Source organism: Ornithodoros turicata, unplaced genomic scaffold (assembly GCF_037126465.1).
Source record: "Ornithodoros turicata isolate Travis unplaced genomic scaffold, ASM3712646v1 ctg00000945.1, whole genome shotgun sequence".
Taxonomy (NCBI): Eukaryota; Metazoa; Arthropoda; class Arachnida; order Ixodida; family Argasidae; genus Ornithodoros; species Ornithodoros turicata.
In genome coordinates, this window is record NW_026999421.1 from 426,578 (window position 1) to 447,377 (window position 20,800).

General features: G+C 47.7%; 2 protein-coding genes across 2 annotated transcripts; both read left to right on the plus strand.

Moving 5' to 3' along the window:
- The first annotated feature begins 280 nt into the window (after positions 1-280).
- LOC135375781 (zinc finger protein 431-like) lies at positions 281-7,093 on the plus strand. Its single transcript, XM_064608418.1, has 7 exons — positions 281-419; positions 1,862-2,014; positions 3,369-4,668; positions 4,780-5,081; positions 6,489-6,632; positions 6,775-6,838; positions 6,946-7,093. Exons 1-7 carry the CDS (start codon positions 281-283, stop codon positions 7,091-7,093), a joined length of 2,250 nt encoding a protein of 749 aa, XP_064464488.1.
- A 2,803-nt stretch (positions 7,094-9,896) lies between these two features.
- On the plus strand, positions 9,897-10,736 carry LOC135375782 (zinc finger protein 239-like). The gene has a single exon (XM_064608419.1). It carries the CDS (start codon positions 9,897-9,899, stop codon positions 10,734-10,736), a length of 840 nt encoding a protein of 279 aa, XP_064464489.1.
- The last annotated feature ends 10,064 nt before the right edge of the window (positions 10,737-20,800 follow it).

Below are 20,800 nucleotides of genomic sequence, written 5' to 3' on the forward strand. Positions count from 1 at the left end.
CCCTGAAAAGTAGTTGAACTGCTAGTTAAACTACTTAGTCGCAAAGTAGTTAGTAGTTATAGTTAAACTATTGTAGAAGTAGTTAGTGGCCATCACTGATTGGTGGTTTTCATGTTCTGTGAGCGTACGAAAACCGTCGTTGTATTTGTTTCAATCCCGGACTCAATTTTCTCTTCCCTGTAATTTATACGGGATAAGGACAGCAATAAAGAGGAAGCAAGAGGTACTTGTGCCTACGAGCCATCACCTGCCAGCCCCTTTGGAATCAGGACTCCAAGAAATGCAGCTCTCCCCAGAGTTCAGCGGTCAGCCCGTGAGGGTGAAATCAGAACCACCTGATGTAGCATCATGCCTACCAGAAGAGGGCCAGGTACATCAACAGCACTGCAAAGAGTATCCATCAGGAGGTGATGCATATGGTAAAGTCCTGGTACATTATACAGTCAAGTGGGGAATGCTTTATAGATAAAGTATGACTGTTTTGGGTTAAAGGCCTGAAACGAATTCGAGATGCAAAAAAAAAAAAAAAATGTCCGCTCTCACGGTTCCCACTGGTCCTTGAAACCCTTCAACGGTCTAGAATTTGAAAATGCAGTTTTGAAGGTTTAGAAAACCCTGGCTTTCTCACCCTTTTATTCTCGCGGAGCTGGTTGGGCAAATTCCACTTATCTGCGGTTTTGAACTATGCGTGGTTTCAAACCCACAGGCGCTAGCACTTCTTGCAATAGGAATCTAAGCATTCAAAACAAAACAATTCAAAATAAATTAATTCGCACAACGCTACCGTGTAGAAGTAAACCACACTGAAAACACACAGCCATGACTGGTGCACTCATATTATACGCGTGCCACATCTCTGCACTCTACGGTCGTAGCCGTTCCCAAACGGGATGATGGCACGCTGCTCCACGTACCGTCCATAGCTTACTGCTTCTGTGTTCTGAAGATCGATGTGCTTACGGTAGACGCGATGCAGCAGGCCGCATACAGGCAACACCGCAGAGTGTGCTGCGAGCCCTGGGAGAAGTGCCCACTCCTCCCACTAGGGGATTCGCTTGTGATGCCCCCTATAGGTGCTGCACGAGGCCCATGACCGTTCCAAGTCCAAAACCCTTTCATCCAACAGCCCTTTCCCACGCTTCATCTCCTGCACTATTGGCTGTGGAGGCTCCCCTACTTTTCGTTACTGGCGACAGGGCACACCACTAGCTGGAATATAGTTAAGAGGGCATACCAGCTCTCCGTCCCAATGTATTTCCTACGGAACAGCTTTTATGCTTTTTCTTGGTAACCACCGCTCAGATTTTGACGCGAGTGGTTTCATCATCAAGAGGAAGACGAGATGAAGATATTTACGCTACTAGATTTCTCATACATGTCGTATGTATTTTACGGCGATGTCACGACTGCGAAAAAAATACCCAATTTTTCTCCTCCCTCTTTGAACAGGTTTTATTAAACTTCTATAGCCGTTTCGAAAAAAACTTTCAATTTACTTTCACTGGAAATGTTTCAGGAATCGATAGACATCAAATTTATATGTGTATCACTTTCCGTTTTTATAAAAAAGCATGAAACGTGAGTACGGATAAATACCGTCTCAAAGCTCCGTAAACCGCGTCATTCTGTGTCGCCCTCTAGCCGTAGCACAGGAAAAACCGTGCAGAACATTTTGACCGTATCCATCCGCCGAACATGCGGCGCATATGCGCACCGTAGTGGTGGCTGTTACGAATGGTGTGGGAGTGTGGATGCTCATTTTGCAACCTACTTTCGAGTTGGGTTGGGTACAGATGGGGTCATCATGTGACTTGATGATTTGCAGTGTGGCTTACTTCTCTCCTTTCTTGTTTTACTACAGGAGTGACAGCTGGGACGCGTGACGTTAAAGAAGAACCTCGAGAGGAATCCTCGATGGAACATCCGGTTACGGAAGTGAAAACGGAGCCTTACAATGTTGCAATCTCGACAGAACAGGACCAAATGGGACACAACTGTGATTCAACATCAGAAGGTAAATACAAAATGGTCGAGGACTTTTAATCAACACCAAACTCGATAGCTTGACAAAAAGAGGGATACAACAGAAATGCATTTTAGTTTTCTGGCAGACATGCATCGACTTTCTAGCACACGCCCTGTTCTACGAAAGATTCTGAAAGTGGGCAAAGTAGACACGGAGATTCTTGATCCAGTTTTGCATCACTGTTGAACCTAAGGAAATAGAAAATGACCAAGTTGCTGTTTCCACAAAAAGGACAGATGTTTTCTGGAGAAAGCAACATGCTCCTGTATGGGCCTCGACTAGTCTTATTCTGTATGTTGTACCTGATCCCCCAGGGGTACACGACCCAAATCACGCTAGTGTATTTGCTTTCGTGATTTGGCTCTGACGACTTTTGATTTGACTGCTAACATAACTCAGAAAAGTTGTAGGTAATGCGATAATCGCAGCTCTGAATTATGAAAGCTCTCGGCGCATTTCCGGGTTGTCACCCAGAGGTTCGCGAGAGGGGGGGGGGAGTCGCCCCTTAAAGTTTTTCGTTAGCAGTTTTATAGAAAGAAAATGTCATAAAGATTAAGCCTGAAAAAAAGTTCGGCCTCATCCACAGATCGTCAAGAATGCCATTTTGTCTACCACAAAGAAAAGAAACACAGCAGCTGATATGGGCCAAAGAACATGCAAAGTGCTCTGACCATGAACACACATAGGTACACAAAAAATCGAAAATAGGTTTTCGGTTTCCCTCCGAATCACGTAATTTTGTTTCCGTTTTCATTTCGTTCCGGTTCGCCCAGAAATGAAGCTTTCTTTTTGTTTTCGGTTCAGGTTTCAGTTTTGCTCGGTTTTTGTAACCCCGCTCTTAGCTCAGTACCTTAGGAAGAAGCCCTTCAACGGAGTTGCGTCAGCTCAGGTAGCAGATCTTGAGCGGCTTCTTCAAGACACTTAAGAAAGCCTCGATCGATTACAACCATATGAGCCCACCCAGCTGAGATGTTGAATGTTCATCTTCCCAGTTGTTTCTAAGCCTCCATTACCAGGATGGTCGTGTGCCAGAGTAAGGGCCGTGCACACCTGGGCTGCCAGGCAGCATTTACCCTAAGGAGACTGGTGCACTCTAAGAAAAAAAAGCAGTTAAATTGGGAGTAATTGCAGCTTCTAGTCACCAAGAGTGCAATTAGTCCTGATGTTGCACACACACACCAACACATTAGCCATGTGCACCTCCGTACACATCCATAGACAGCCTGAAACAGCACATGTTTGCACAGTGTCACAGCGAGTCTGAAAAGTGTCCCATTACTTCTCCACCAGAATGATAAGATGGAAGAGAAGGGTCTTACGTACGACATCTGTCCCCCTGCAGTCTTACCATCTGGGAGTGACGAGAGCCACGTGTCAAAGCGTACTGACGAGAAGCCAAGCAAGTCCGATCTCTGCCAGAGCACGAGTCTGGGGTGTCACAGGCGAACATATATAAACAAGAAACCGCACAAGTGTGACCTCTGCCTGGCAGAGTTCAGCTGGATTGCGCACCTGCGACTTCACAAGCGAGCGCACACTGGCAAAAAGCCACACAAGTGCGACGGCAGCCCGTCAGAGTTGAGCCAGAGCTTCCAGCTACAGCGTCACAAAGAGAGAAACTCGGGCGAGAAGCCGTACAAGTGCCATCTCTGTCCTGCAAAGTACAGCCATAGTAGGAGCCTGAGATATCACAAGCAAACACACACGGGCAAAAAGCCACACAAGTGCGACGTCTGCCCTGCGGAGTTCATCCGGAACGATCAACTGCTGCTTCACAAGCGAACGCACACGGACGAGAAGCCATACAAGTGCGATGTCTGCCCTGCAGTGTTCAGCAGGGGCGGGAATCTACAGCAGCACATGCGGATGCACACGAGTGAGAAGCAGTACAAGTGTGACCTCTGTCCTGCAGAGTTCAGGCACAGCTCGAGCCTGTCATATCACAGGCGGACACACACGGACGAGAAGCCCTACAAGTGTGATGTCTGTCCAGCAGTGTTCAGACAGAGTGGGAACCTAAAGCAGCACAAGAGGGTACACACGGGTGAGAAGCCATACAAGTGCGATGTCTGCCCTGCAGTGTTCAGCCAGGGCAGGAACCTACAGCGGCACAAGAGGGTACACACGGGTGAGAAGCCATACAAGTGTGTTGTCTGCCCTGCGGAGTTCAGCCAGAGTGAGAGTCTACAGCTGCACAAGAGGGTACACACGGGTGAGACGCCATACAAGTGTGTTGTCTGCCCTGCGGAGTTCAGCCAGAGTGGGAGTCTACAGCTGCACAAGAGGGTACACACGGGTGAGACGCCATACAAGTGTGTTGTCTGCCCTGCGGAGTTCAGCCAGAGTGAGAGTCTACAGCTGCACAAGAGGGTACACACGGGTGAGACGCCATACAAGTGTGTTGTCTGCCCTGCGGAGTTCAGCCAGAGTGGGAGTCTACAGCTGCACAAGAGGGTACACACGGGTGAGAAGCCATGCAAGTGTGATGTCTGCCCTGCGGAGTTCAGTCAGAGAGGGCACTTACAACAGCACAAGCGGACACACACAGGCGAGAAGCCTTACAAGTGCGATCTCTGTCCTGCAAAGTTCACCCGCAACACGACCCTGAGAAAGCACAAGCAGAAGCGCACGGGCAAGGAGCCGTAGAAGTGCAATTTCTGTCCTGCAGAGTTAAACCTGGAGTAAGCACCTGCAGGTCTGTAATTGGATACACAGAGGCAAAAAGCGATAAAAGTGCGATGTCTGCCCTGCAGTGTTCAGCTAGAGAGGGACGCTAAAGCTTTACAAGTCGACACCTACGGGCACGAAGCCATGCAAGTGCGATGGGAGTTCAGCCGGGGCGGGAGCTTACAGCAGCACAAGCAGACATACACAGATGAGAAGCCGTACAAGTGCGATCTCCGTCCTGCACAGTTGAGGCACAGCCCGGGCCTGTCGAATAACAGGCAGACACACACGGGCGAGAAGACAAATGCGATGTCCACCCAGCAGTGTTCAGCCAGAGCAGGAACCTACAGCTTTGCAAGCAGTCACAAACGGTTGAAAAGCCATACAAGTGCGATCTTCTGTGCTGCAGTGTTTAGCCATAGTGTGAGCCTGTTGAATCCATCGGTTGTCATTTTGGGCTGCAGAATTGACAACCACAACGATCTGATAAGTGAGGCGTGAGGCCAGCCGCGGGCTATGAACTGTCGCAGGGGCCCACATAGCCTACTCACCATCGTGCTACTCGTTAGCGCACTCACAGGATAACATCATACTTGCCACCAAAGCCTGAGTAAATTTTATTATTGCCCATAGCTGGTCACAAGCGTAACGTCATCTGATGGGCTTGCTAATATGTGGCATGATCGAGCTCAGTAATGCGCCACGTGGGCCTTCATATCAGTCGCACACGGCTGCACTCATGGCTTATTAGATGATTGCAATCGTGAGTTCGGCAGCCTAAAATGTTGAGCTATGGTCATACAGTTGAACCTCTATATAACGAATTTGTAAATGCTGACTCTTTGTTTCGTTAAGTCGAGATATTCGTTAAATGGAACACGCTAAGTTAAACGAAGATGGCCGCCGCACTACCAGCGCCGTGCGTTCCGCAAAATGTCATTTGTCATGAAACAGGTACTAAGGTAAGAAGGGCACAAAATATCAAGCTTTATTCATTACATAATGCTAGGTAACAAGTAATTTGTGCACAGTGTCGCTCTGAGCGTTCATTACCTTCGTAACTCCGGATGAACCTCGACTGCTTTTTCCTACGCGCTCGCGTATCGAAGTTTCTTTGGTTCACTTTCATTCATGACGTCCGGAAAGAACAATAGTACGCCGCTGAAAAGAACGAGAAATGGGTACATGTCGCGTAGACGCCTGCGCCGATGGAACCTTGAACGGCAGCGGCATCATGCCCATTTTACCACCGTCAGCATTAGCGGCGCGAACAAAAAAAAAGTAATGAAAAGGCACAAAACCACAACGTACTGTCGTCGTCATCAACACAAGCATATAAGACTTCGCGAGGCGTGAGCAAAAAATGTCAGCAATGCGTGTTTTCTTGTCCGAAAACGGGTGCGAAGAGAGCCTCGCGCCGGCGCGACGCACTGTCGTGGCGCACAGCATCGGCGCACCGATTACCGGCAGAGGCGAAGCACACGTCTGCACGTTCGCGCCCCCAGCACGTGACAACCGAAGTAACCAACGAAAACTCGCGTAAAACCAACGGAGAATGAAAGTTTCTCCTCCTTTTCTTTGTGGTTAGGGGCAAAGACACGCGCAGGAGAGCCCGGGGACTTCGTTAAATAGAGGTGACCAAACGAACGTATTTCGTTAAATCGAGCTCAAAAATACATTGGCGTCTATGGGGACGCGCTCGTGCAACGGAAATTTTTCGTTAAACGGAGGATTTCGTTAAATGGACGTTCGTTATTGAGAGGTTCAACTGTATATCACCAGCGGATACACACAGGCGAGAAGCAGTACAAGTATGATCTCTGTCCTGCCGAGTTCAACAAGAGCAGGAAGCTGTGGAATCAGAGCAATAGGTGGAGACACGAGGGCGTGAAGCCGTACAAGTGCGATATCTGTCCTGCGGACCTCAGCCAGAGCAAGGGTCTGTCGTATTACGTGTGAAAACACTTGCGCAAAAAGTCCTACAAGCGTGAACTCTGTCCTGCAAGGATGAGCCATGGCACAAACCCACAGCACTGCATGCGGGCTAGAAGCTATACACCAGTGCTATATCTGCCGCGCAGAGTTCGGCCAGGTGACGAACCTGAACAATCGTAACTGGACGCACATGGCTGAGAAGCCGAATAGGTGAGCCTCCTCTGCTGTAGGGTGTGCTTAAAGAATGGATTGTGTCGTCACAAGCAGATGCGTTCGACTGAGGACCTCTATAAGTCGGATGTGTGTGTGTCCTGCAGAATTCAGCCACAGTGTGTGCCTGGGACATCACATGTAGACTCGAACAGGTGCAAGGCCATACTGGAGCATTCTCTGTGCTGCAGCCTCGAAGGACAGCACAAACCTGCAGTGTTACCAGAGGGTGTGCATGGGTGTGAAGCCATATAAACGCAACATCTGTCGTGCAGAGTTCATTCACTTGATGAACAGACACAGGCCAGAGAACAAAACAGCTGCAGGAAACCGGGGGCCTGTGGCTTCGCACGTAGCCACGAGAGACAATGAAACCATGAAAGTACAGAGGCCATGTACCCGTACATGTGAAAGAGTTTGTTCAGTTAAGTGTCAGTTCTGTTGTGTCGCATATGTCCTCGTGTCCAGGAAAAAAAGGTCCCGGAAAACCCCAACTCAAGATCATTGTTTTCATTGATGTCGATCAAGTGAACAAGTGAAACAAATACGAGACAATAATTATTTCGAGCAATCATTTTCTAAGACAGGCGAGAAATATTTAAATCTTCTCCACAGAGGAAATCAATGGACACAACTCATACATCCTGCATACATAGTTCCCAACTCGGAGAATACTTTTATTAATACCAATCGAGTGAAAACCTGAAACAAAGTCTAAACAACAATTAATTCGGGCAGTCAACTTCTAAGCAAGCAGCATGAATACACCACAGAGTCAGTTAAGAAACTTGTCTTATCTAGTTAACAAACAGGATGAACTAGTAGATTCGAACGGTAAATTGAGAGAGGAAAGACGCCGACCAATAAACCTCCCATACACTCCCATCAAGTCTATGCCTATATAAGGAAGGGGGAGATCGTCGCATGGTGATAGAACAATTTAAAGCACACGTTTTTTCATACAGGTCATATATTTTTTGTAATTGCGTTGTGATAATTCTCATGGCGTCATGGGCAGGATATTAATAGCATTCTAAACCTGACAGCATAACAGGTTTTTAAACGATAAAATGGGCACATGTATGCTTTAATGAAGTGTAGAACCACACTAGAAAACAGAACAAACAAGGAGTCATCATTGAAGAGATGGACAGATTTCGCATTTGATACCACAAGTCGTGGGAGGATGTGGTAATGGCTGAAGATAAAGCAATGTATTTAAATCAAACGAAAGAGCAAAGAATGATCTTTCTGCTCATGCAAAGAACATCACATTCGGAGATCCAAGGCCTCGGCCATGACCTTCCAAACGTGCGGGAAGAAGGCTCTCTGTTGCGTTTTCGGGATTTTTTTTCGTATACTTCTCTCTTGACCATATAAATTTCATAGCCACAGTGGAACGTGCGTCACCCACTCTGTCAGCAAAAAAAAATTTCGTTCAAATGGGACATCTTGTTCAAGAGATACAAGGTCACAAATTTGGAAAAACATTTAAGCCGCGAAATTGCGCCGGTTGCTTCGAAGCGCCGTGGACGGAGAAGAAAAGATCACAGAGACCTGTGATCAGGAACCTTTTGCATCTCTTTGTGGGTGGGATAACATATATTTTTTTCGAGAAAAAAAAAAGTGACCGGCGGGCATCATTCGATTATAAATGAAACTACCGTAGTTTGAAAATGAAGACCTTTGAAATGATTCCGTTGTATTGCATTTCATTGCATTGCATTTCGATATGTCAAACACATGGTTGTCAGAGATATGGTAGAAATTACAGAATTGAAGATGTAAGAATTTGTATGCCGAATCTACAACAGTTATAAAAATATCTGCTGTAAATATCTTCTGTAAATTAGGCTGCATTCGTGGATGCTAAATGAAAGAATTTCTGCTGCATAAGTATTGGTCATCTACAGATTCTGCAGGATTAGCACGGGCTTCGTGTTATTACGAAAGTCAAAACAACAGTTGTAGCTGGTGCTTTATTTCTAAGTTGACTATAGTTACTCTTGCCATCTGTCGCTTAGTCCTCTGACCGTAATACTTCATTTAAATTTTAACCTGTCGATTGTTTATTACGCCGTTCGAACAGAGTCTACTCTCAGGAACTTGCATGAATTGGGCTCGTCACGAAGCGCACGCTGTGGTTCCTGTTTCTTTGTGTTTTCTTTGCATTTGTGTGAAATCCACTGTCTGTTGAATTTAGTGAGGATGGCTGTTGCAAGCATCTGAGAATGAAGGATCCCTTTCGACATTGGAAAAGACTGTTCACTTTTGGGAGGGCAAATCCAGCTGAAAAAGACAATCCTTGTTATTCATTTTCTTCTTACAAAAACAGAAGTCACTCCTGACCAGGATGTCGAAGCGTAGAAGGTGTTTTCGGTTCGAAGAAAACGGTTCGGTTCTTGTCGAGCTCCTAAGTAAAAATAAATGTTTGAAACTGGTTCAGTGTCACGTGGTGTACTGAGAATTGATTGGAGCAAAAATAATCCCCAACAGAGAGAGAGACAGGGAGTACAGCTTTCAGGTGTCCCAACAATACGAAGATTTACGAAAAATTTCAGCAAAAAGGAATGAAAGACAAGGTTGTGACTGTCCTGACTCTACCTCTGGGCCTTCCGTGTCAAAGTCCGACACTTTAACTCGCAGGAAGTGCCAGAGTAAGGGGGCAAGCAACTTTAAACACGGGGCCTCAGTAGTGCACAAGGTGGGCTATTTGCGCAGTCGGAAGCGAGCAGCGTGACAGGGAATGCAGCGCGATCAAGTTTTTCCAAAAATCGTCAATCAGAGATGCGCCTGTACTGGTATGCCCTCTTAATTTCCGATTTCCGAAATTCCAGGAGCAAGAGCAAGCGCTGGTTTGCTCCACGTAAAGGACCAACCCAGAGGCATTTGTGATCAAGACTCTTCGGGTTGTACTTCTTCAGAGGCACAGTTCTACAACGCACCACTAGTCACTACGGAAGGTCGACCCGCTGAGCGACTTTCAGACCAGAGCAAGCCATGTGCACTTACATACACATTGAAAGACGTGTTTGCACAGTGTCACAGTGAGTCTGAAATGTGTGCCGTTACTTCACCACCGAATGATCAGATGGGAGATGAGAGTCTTGCGTATGACATCTGTCGCCCTGCATTCGCACCGACTGGGAGTGATGAAAGCCACGTGTCAAAGCGTACTAACAAGAAGTCATGTAAGCCCGATCTCTGTCCTGGACACCTGAGGAGGAGCCTGCGGTGCCACAAGCGAGCACAAACGGGAGACAAGCCGGACAAGAGTGGTATCTGCCCCGCGAAGCTCAGCCAGATTACGCACCGGCGGCTTCACAAGCGCACACAGACAAGCGAGAAGCTGTACAAGTGCAATGTGTGCCCTGCGGAGTTCAGTCTGAAAGGGAAACTGCAGCAGCACAAACGGACACACACAGGCGAGAAGCCATACAAGTGCGATGTCTGCCCAGCACAGTTTAGGCAGAGCACTAACCTACGGAAGCACAAGCGGATACACACAGGCGAGAAGCCATACAAGTGCGATGTCTGCCCTGCTAAGTTCAGCCAGAGCAGTAACCTAAGGCGACACAAGCGGACACACACGGGCGAGAAGCCGCACAAGTGCTGTGTTTGCCATGCTAAGTTCAGTGAAATTGTGACCCTACAGCGTCATGAACGAACACACACAGGCGAGAAGCCATACAAGTGTGATGTCTGTCCTGCTAAGTTCAGCCAGAGCAGTAACCTAAGGCGACACAAGCGGACACACACGGGCGAGAAGCCGCACAAGTGCTGTGTTTGCCATGCTAAGTTCGGTGAAATTTCGACCCTACAGCATCATGAACGGACACACACAGGAGCACCAGGAAACGATCTTATGAAGGTCATCTTGGAAGGCAATTTGTTCTGACGAACTTGATACATGACGATAAATGACGCTATCATCAGCAAATATGCGAATACGAGATGTCAATCCAGATGGAAGGTCATTAATTTAAATGAGAAATAACAGGGCGCCAATAACCGAACCCTGGAAGATTTTGGAAGTTACTCGGTCTAATCAGGGCGGGAAATCGTTAACAAACACGAACTGCTTTCTGTTACTTAAAAAGTTCCGTATCCATGTAAGAATCCATAAGGTATCCATATCCTCCTCCTTTTTCATCGTCATGCCTCTATCATTCCTGTTACTACTGTCACTCACACGCTCTTCACTTTTTTATTTATTTTATCTATTTATTTAATTACTTACCTCATATACTCGAGGGCTTTACATGATAGGTGGGAAAATAAAGCGACACAGAATTACATTTTTATGAAATTCTGTGCCGGTTTATTTCTATTATTATTAGAACTAACGACCGACTACCGGAACTACCGACATATTCATTCGACATATTCATCACTAGAGAGACTTTTGAGCACCTCAAACTTTCTTGATGTCCACCCTACTACACCCTTCCAAATACTGCCTCCGGTTCCTCCTCTAACCTGGCTTTCGTCATCTTCAGCATCCTGCTTGTTCTCATGATGAACCTGATGAAAGACTGCACTTTCTTCCTCAAGTGCCCGCTCATTTCCTTATCTGCTTTTCCCGCAATATTCTCCCGCATTTCTACCGAATTTTTATCGCCACCATGCGCATCCGCCGAATCTTTCACATCCTCAGCGACACCGTCGTTCCCCTCCATGTCCGTGTTTCCAAAACAAGGAAAATTCTCGTCGGAAATCCACGGAGTGTGAGCAGGATCAGAAGCTCCTCCCCACGCCGAAACTCTAAGGTCGGCAGGGACGTTCCGTTTCCTCTCCTTTTCTGCCGTACACTTCCCACATTCTCCTTCATAGAAGGAGAGATACCACCGTCATCTAAGGGTCTTACAGTCACACTCAGCACACCTTCGTGTAACCCCGTGGTAGAGACATTCAACGCGTGTCCCTCTCACCGTCAAAAAGCTGGGTAGTTCCCCTCTAAGCTCCATGAGAAGGAATTCCGTACCCATCTCGCAGTCCTCGTGGTCACCACTGTACTTCTCCTTCTGTGTTTGAATTACAACTCTGTATTGCCTCAGTTCCTTCTCTAAGTCTGTGTGAGGATAACCAATCGGGTACCTGAACACCGTGACCCTCTTCGTCTTTACTCCCAAATCAAAGACATCAACTTTACTCCCCCCAATCACAACCGATCCCTCCTCCTTAAGCAACCTCACTGCTTCCAAATCATTCATTACCACCTCATAATAACCGTACCTTTTATTCTGCCCACCACGAACTTTACCAGGCGCGGCAAGTTTAAATTCATCCAATACATCTTTTCCAAAGTAACGCTGAGGTGCTCGCACTTTGAACACCAACACACATTTGTTGTCGCACAATTTATCATAGCCCGTTCTCTCAAACTGAAGACACGGCTTCGCACCCTGTTATTCAACAAAACAGTTGCAGTTACAAGGAACGAACGTGAAAAAAATTAAAGGAAATAGTTCCACTAGGCCTAACAGAGCAGCGACAGTGCATGCCTTCGTATTGCCAACTGTAGGATGGGACAAATGAAAGCTTGTTCACATCACATTTCAAAAACAGTACTGCTCTCGCCCTAAAGCGAAGAGCAGTGCACGTCTTGCCACCTCGTCGTATTCATATACCGTTGTATTCTCATCAAGCAGGAGAATTACCTATGGAGGCTCTTTCGTGTATTGTCATCAAACAGCAGACCTACGTATGGAGGTAGTCCCCTTTGGACAGACACTAACTTTACGTTGCAGTCCCACAAGCTAGATAACAACATTCTCTAGGAGAGTTCGCTTTTCGTACTGAGCATATACCAAGCCAACAATCCAAACACTGAGGTGTCGCTGTGGAGTGCAGTACAGTCCTACGAGCTGGCTAGAACATGATATGCAACTCACCCTGAACGTGGCGGAGAAGACGAGTACACATCAGCCAGCGGCGAGAGCACTCCACAAGACAATACAGTGCTTCCTCACGGACAATGTTGCTACGAGGACAGCCCTGCCCTGACAGCCTGAAATATAGCTGCGTCTCCGAACTCTGGGCCACCGAATGCAGACTTGTACGTATTTGGAGTATTGTATTTAAAATACTGTATTTTAAATACAATTTGTGGTATTTTGGTACTCTACTCAATACTTTTTGTTTTGTGTATTTGTACTCCATTTAAAATACATTTTATGGTATTTTCTACTCAATACTCTAGTTACATATTTTGGATCTCCCTCTCAAACTTTCTGTGTCTCGTTTTTCCATATTCTGCTTGTTCAGTGGAAATTTCCTGAGTCCTTCAGACTTCACCCGGATATTGGCCCTTCGTGGAAGTCTCCATTTAGAGATCTTGCCCCGTGTGTACTAATCCTTGGCGAGTAAGGGTTCTATTACGTATGTGTGCCCTGACGTGGTGACGCCAAATTCTGACCTCGCACAGCAAGGACCTGCTAGAAGTTTGCTTTGTTCTAGGTTACATATACTTAGTGGAGTTACGTGGTATCTCTTTGTCATCTTTTTGGGACTTGAGTTAAGATGACTCCTACCACACAGGGACTGCTTGCGTAGTAGCCGGGGTTTAGGTGATTCATATCACATAGCGGCGACTTGCCGCATTGGCCAGTGACCGGTGACTTTCTGCGTTCAAGGTTAAATAGTATCTTAATTGTATTTCAAATACTTTTTGAAGTATTTCGTACTCTACCTTAATTATTTTTGTTTTCACGTGTACTCTATCTTAATTACATTATAACGTCAGTATTTATTATCTTATCCTAAATACAATTTTGAGTATCTTGTGCATGTCTGACCGAAAGCCAGCCGGCAACGACGGATCCAGATTTGAAAGTTGATCTCGGTAACTAATAAAGCCAATTGTTCACGCTGAACGCACGGAACAGGCAACGGTTGCATGAACTGTACGGTGGCCCGGGCGACAGTCGACAGCTCAAATATCTGGGTTACTCTACGCCACAGCAAAAGAGTAACATGACAACGCCTGAAACAGCGCTCTGCTGTTTCACACATCCCGGAAGACGGGCAACCGTCAGAGCGAGAGATGTGAAAACGGTGTAGTCGCTCACGAAGAGGACAGCGTGGGCCAACTTCCATTGAAGACTGGCACGGCGGGCGTCTAGCCAGCCCGCGGTGATTCGACGCAAAGACAGCTTCGTCGGCACCGAAGGAACTGGGGGACGAGACTCCAACTCCCGGATAGCTGTATGAAAATCGCTGACAGCCCATAACTGGATGTCAGCATCCGGAAGCTGGAGTCGCAAACGCCGTACAACGTCAACACAGGCACTGTAGTGATGAGGCAGGACTTCGGACCTAGGCCCGGACCTAAGGCTCTCAACGAACCACCTGGTAGCACATCCCAGGGAGTATACTGCACTAATGCGCACGCTGGGTGTTGGGGAGTGTGCAATGCCTCGAAATAAACGTGCGACTGAAGTGCAAGGCACTTGTCGAGCACCACTAGCAAGGCTAAGCCGCCCTGGTCACGTGTACGGTGCAAGCGGGACTTCGCGACCCACTCCACTGAACCGCCCCAGAGGAAACGGAACGCGTGCCTAGTGATGGCAGTACGAATTAGTGGTGGCGGCGTGGCAGCAACTCCCAGAAACCACAAGCGACTGTAGTACCAGGCCACTAGCAGATGAGCGCGAAAAGTGATGGGTAAATCAACAAACTTAAGCTGCCGGTGGACAGCACTGCAACGGTTAAACACTCGTGGCCAATTTACGGTAGATATGCCAGTGCAATCAAAACTAACACCAAGAATTTTGGCTTCTGGCCTCACTGGAACACAGAAAGGAGCACCGCAGGAAGGCTGGAGGTTCAGAAACAGTGCTGCACTTTTTGATCTATTCAGTGTTGCCCCTGAAATGGCTCCGTAATCCCCAAAGGCCTTCAAAACAGTCCCTAGGGAACACTCGCGAGAAAGGATCACAGAGATGTCGTCCGCGAACGCAAAGACAGGTGGGGGCATCCATTGGGCAGTGGCAATGTAACAGGAAGCGAGCACAGTCTCTCGAGTAGAGGGTCGATGGCAATGGCGTACAAGGCGGGAGAGAGAGGACACCCTTGACGGACCCCACAAGTTACGTCAAAGGGGGACGGCAGTCCGCCACCGACAGAGACAACGCTTCTAGCGCCCCTATACAACGTTTCCACATACCTGCCCCAAGCAACGGCGAACCCATATGACCTTAGCCGAAAGAACAGGTATGCGTGTCGCACACGATCAAATGCCTTGCACTGATCGAATGACGCCAGCACAGCGGGGGCATGACCACTGTTAATCCAGTTTGTATAGCCAACTGTACGATGGGACAAGTGTTAGCTTGCCCACACCACGCTTCAAAAATAGGCCACAAAACAGCAACCGCCTGAGGTCCCTCAGAAGCCTTCATTGAGATCGCAAGCACCACGTGTTTGCAAAGAAACAGATACTAATACAACAGTTAATCCAGTTGTATTGTTGACTGATTAGATGAGTCACAAAATTAGTGAGCCCATCTTATCTTCCTTATCTTTGAGCCTACCACTCCCAATATCCTTTATTTACTGATTTGCTTTATTTTCCCCAACCAAGTCAACAACTGAGGCCAGTTCTAAAACTCTGCCCCATTGCTTTTGTACTTGAGTGTAACGCTGTATCGTGTGCTTCAGAACAGCGTCAATACTCCTGTGCTTTACGGTTAACTCACCCCAAAATTCCGATAGATCTCCTCCTTGTGTTGCGGCGTTAGTATATTCTAAATTGATTTAACTAATCTGCCAATTTAAATTTAATAATACCCTCCACTACTCTGAACCCTTTACACTGCCACAGTTTCGAGAAGTTTTCTGCTCCTAACCTTAGCCGCTCCCTCCCAAGCCAAGTTCGTACGTAGTAACTGATTATATTTCTCATTCGTTCTTTACCCCAGCAGTCACCACCATGCACTACTCTACACCTGTTTACCCAAGCTTGATATGCGGTTTCGACTGCTACTAACATGTAAAATTTCTGTTGTCTTTTGGTTACTTTCCCGACATGTATTCCCACGTCTTCTTCAAATGTCAAGTTACCTAATCCAAAATATTTCTTAAAACAGGACCACAGGTACATCGGTACATTACACTCGAAGACGGCGTGCCTCACCGTTTCTATTTGACCGCAAATCTCGCAGTTCCTTCAGCTGCTTTTACCCCACCGATAAAACTTGTCCCTCACTGGTACGACCACATGCGCCATTTTCCACAGGAATGTAACTAAGAATTCTTTTCCAAGCTTCCGCTGTTATTGTAGATGGATATTTCTCTATTTCTTTCCCCCTCAGATCTCTGTATAATTCAGCGACTGAGCTTCCGCTGTACTCTCTGCTCTTGTCTAATCGTTTCAATTGCAGCAAAGTGTGCTCGAGTGCGTTCCGTCTAGGAACGCGTGCCTCGCGGTGGCAGTTTGAATCAGTGGTGTCGTCATGGCAACGACTCCTAGGAACCACAAGCCACTGTAGCACCAGGCCACTACCAGGTAAGCGGGAAAGTGATGGGCAAATCAATGAACTTAAAGGGACCATGATGATTTGCGTGAATAGCGAGTCCTCCGCAGGACAACCTTCTCATCATCCTTGACTATCGAGTAGACACATCGACCTCTAACTGTATTCAGTACAACTGGGGCGGAGTTATCGGACAAAAATAGCAGGGGGCGTGACTGCTGGATAGTTGCCTTTGAAATGGGCTTACGTCATAGCCATCTAATCCTCTCACTCAACTGCGAACGACGAGGAGGACAGACGCCGCGGGACCATGTGGGTGCATGGTTTTGGTTTGGACAACAACGACGTGGTTTATCTGCCGTGGAAATCACTCGAAATACGGCGAAAGGCAATTATCAGAAACGGAGGAAGAGATTACGCGACACACACAGCGTCTATGGATCGTTCGGTACTCAGCAGCTCGGGAAAGAGAGTGAATTGGCATCAAATGGAAGGCCGGCCACAGGCTTCCTGTAGCATCTCAAACAGACTCGAACAACGTTCTGAATACCAACTCTCGCCCAGCGACTAAGGCTGTTTAGAGATTGCTATACGTGTCCGTTTCGCCATGCAACAGTCCATGACACTGGAAAGCTGCAAGTGGGAGAAGAACACGAGGATGTGGACACTCATAGGTTATCATGGAACTTGCCATTCTCCACCCTGAAGAGGGTGTCAGAGGTCATCCAGCGACGGTAAAACTCAACTGCTCCAAGCACCGCACGCTCCCTGCAAAGAACTTTGCGGATACCGGCGTTAAATAGCAGAATCATCTCCTGCACACTGCGGCTCTGCTGCGCGTGCACTCGTCGATAGCGTGAAATCCATACTTGGTAATTGACGATGAAAGATGAAAGTCACTGAAAAGGTTAGCTGGCTGTAGGGATCGAACCCACATCTTCTAGATTACCGGTCCAGGGCTCTACCAATTGAGCTAAGCTAACACGCCTCTCCGGCGACTTTCGGGGTGCGTCATCTGAAGGGACGACAATCCAGCCACTCACTCTCACTCACCCTCCTTTCACTCTTACATTTTTTGCTCACTCATACACACATTCATACGACGGAAATCGACGCAAGCGGCACCTGTTGAACAAGAGAGAAACTGATTTCTTAGGCAATTTGAGGCTTTGTTTGTATCTGTTCCTTCTATGTTGTCCCAGCCTCAGAACATCAGTTTCTCTCTTGGTAATTGATTTCGGCTACCGAGAGCACAAAATGCCGCCTATCCCGCTGCGAGACAGGGAGGGAGTACAGACCACGAACTGTGCTCCACTCAACATCCATCATGCTATAGAGGCCTGCTACACGATGCCACAGGGCACCCGGCAACAAACATAAACTGAAAGCATGTGCTGACTCCCTGTACTCGCAGAAAGGACAGCCGGGTGACGTTATAAGAAAAAGGGAAAAACGCTCACGCAGCGGCAAAACGTCATGCGCTAAGCGCCACTGAAGACTGGCCCGACGGGCGTCCAGCCAGCCAGCAGTGGTCGTACGCCACGCTATGTGGCGCTGAATACGCGTCGAGTTCGGGGGTGGCCGATTAAGCGCAAGAAGTGCCATATAAAGGCGCCGCACAGGCCATGATGTTATATCATCATCAGGGAAAGAAGCTCGCAGGCTGCGCATTGCCACGACGTATGCCTTCAGGTGGGGAGCCACGCACTCTGAGCGCGAGCGAGTGTGTGTCAGCTCAGAAAAAAAAAAAAAAAAAACGAATGTCGGGTCCTAACAGAAAAATCAAGAAAAGATCTTCCCGGAACAGCACCGCAAGCAGTACTGCCCCGACGACCTTGTTATCGGCCGCGCGTTCAAAGAAAACAGAAAAGTCGTATTGCCAACTGTAGGATGGGACAAGCGAAAGCTTGCCCACATCACATTTCAAAAATAGTACTGCTCTCGCCCTAAAACGAAGAGCAGGAAACCAGAAAAGTGTGTATTGTCATCAAGTAGGAGAGCTACCTATGGAGGTAGTCCCCTTTGGACAGACACTAACATTACGAAAAACAGAAAACGCGGTAAAGTTTCTGAATTGTTACCGCGGCGATCACCGCTAACGCGAAATTCGGGTCCGGCGACTGCTATCATCAACGCCAGTCATTCAACTTTGCTGGTGTGACGGATGCGTTCATAATAAAAATGTTAGTCACTGCTGCACCCATAGCGGAACGCGATGACGGCGACGCCTGAGTTAACTGGTGCCGGTGACACAATTCTGTGAAATATTCTGGCTAAGATCATTCTGCCTAGGAACGCGATCATGTGAGTCCGACAACGGCGAGCCCTTTTACCACCACCATCTAGGAACGCGTGCCTTGCGGTGGCAGTTTGAATCAGTGGTGTCGTCATGGCACCGACTCCTAGGAACCACAAGTCACTGTAGTACCAGGCCACTACCAGGTAAGCGAGAAAGTGATGGGCAAATTAACGAACTTAAAGGGACCATGATGATTTCCGTGAATAGCGAGTACTCTGCAGGACAACTTTCTCATGATCCTTCACTATCGAGTACACACATCGACCTCTAACTGTATTCAGTACAACTGGGGAGGAGTTATCGGACAAAAATAGCAGGACGTGACTGCTGGATAATTGGCTTTGAAATGGGCTTACGCCATAGCTATCCAATTCTCTGAGCCAACTGTGAACGACGAGGATGAGAGACGCCGCGGGACCATGTGGGTGCATGGTTTTGATTTGGACAGCAACGACGTGGTATATCTGCCCGTCGAAATCACACGAAATACGGCGAAAGGCAAGCATCAGAAACGGAGGAAGAGATTATGCGACAGACACAGTGTCTATGGATCGTTCGGTACTCAGCAGCTCGTAAAATGTCCCAGATGTATGTCATGTATGTTCTGACGAAGAAGTTCAGAGAGAAAAACGTGTTCCGGTAACCATGCTGACAGTCAACGGCTATATTATAGTTGTCTTAGGATTTATGTCCAACCTTTCGTCGTGGAGCTTCGCTTAAAGGCAGTTACTCAAGCATTCCATCGTAGCATCATTTATTTGCGACCATGTCTCGCGATACTCGAACCAAGAATGCACAATGCGGCATAGTCCTCTCTCCGTGAGAGGAACCGTCGTAGGGCCTGTAGAAAACTCTTGCTGGACATGCCCTTGGAGAACTCGAGTTTTCTACGGGCCCTACGACGTAGTTGAAGGACGTCGCCTTTGGCATTATACCTCATTCATAGCTGCGGAACTCTACGCCATACTTTTCTTTCTGAAGTACATCGTTCCCTTCACCCCACGGAATTGGGTGGTCTTTACTGACTCAACCTCTGCGCTGCAAGCAACTGAAAATTCTGGCATAGGAGGCTCTTCCGCACCAGTGGTTATGGATGTGCTAACGTCTTACAAACTTGTCTACGATGCAGGGCACAGTGTCGTTTTCCAATGGGTTCCAGCCCATTGCTGTGTCGAAGGCAATGAACAAGCTGACAGCGCCGCCGAAGCAGCTCTCTCGTCTCGGGGACGGACGCGTATTACGCTGTTGAGAGGAGATCGGCGATCCATACTTCGACGCCTCGTGACTCCTCTGGCTACCCGCCAACGCACCGCTGACATTCTACCCCCCGCCATGCTGAGCAGAGGTGACCCAGCGCTCGCTTTCCGCATGCCAGCACATATCTCTCGGCGAGATGCCGCATCGAATGCGCCTCGTCGTGGCTTTCACAGCACAGTGGCACTACCGCTTGAGACAAGTCGCCTCTCCCCCCTGCCGCCACTGCGGTGCTGTTGAAGATCTCGAGCACATTCTTCTCCACTGCCCACATTACCAATCTTCCCGATCCCCACTCTCCGCATCCCTCAACGAGCTATACTCCCACCCCCATCTCTCACAAAATTGCTTGACCCCTGGCCCCATTCAGCTCACCAACGCTCTGCCCTCAAGGCACTCTTCGCCTTTCTGGACGCCACAAGATTTCGTCACTTATTGAGATGGGACTCATTATTTCATTCCCCACTTCACCTGCAACAACGGGGTAGAGTGTCGCCCCCTGGCGATGAAACTCCCCATCGGTCATCCCGAAATAAAGTTGCTCTTGTTTGTCTTTGAATCCTGTGTCAAAGGTTAGATACGATCTAGGTGAAATTAAAACACATTTCATGGTAAAGTATGCAAGCTTGTTTGCAAATTTTGCAGTTTGTTCTCAAAAGCCCGTCCAGGAGTCGTCAACACGTTCTGTGTATGGTGTCACGCCCAGTTCACATCGAAGGCGGGCCGTAACACCTACCGTTCCCACCCGTGGTTAATATACAATATATTTTCTGTTTGAACCATTTTAAACTTCGTATTTCACAGAGTGAATTATCTTTCTTAATTACTATCTTACTAATTACTAATTACTATCTTACTAATACAGGGGAACCAATTCGAAATGATCGTGGGATCGGTCCTTTCAAGATTCTGCAGGACAGCTCTAAAAACATG

Bases quoted from the DNA above. Each gene is read 5' to 3' on its own strand.
- LOC135375781 (XM_064608418.1), top strand. From the start codon at position 281: ATGCAGCTCTCCCCAGAGTTCAGCGGTCAGCCCGTGAGGGTGAAATCA. The intron at 4,669-4,779 runs GTAGAAGTGCAA...TCTGCCCTGCAG, and splicing joins AAGCGCACGGGCAAGGAGCC to TGTTCAGCTAGAGAGGGACG. The intron at 5,082-6,488 runs GTGCGATCTTCT...GGATACACACAG, and splicing joins ACGGTTGAAAAGCCATACAA to GCGAGAAGCAGTACAAGTAT.
- LOC135375782 (XM_064608419.1), top strand. From the start codon at position 9,897: ATGTGTGCCGTTACTTCACCACCGAATGATCAGATGGGAGATGAGAGT.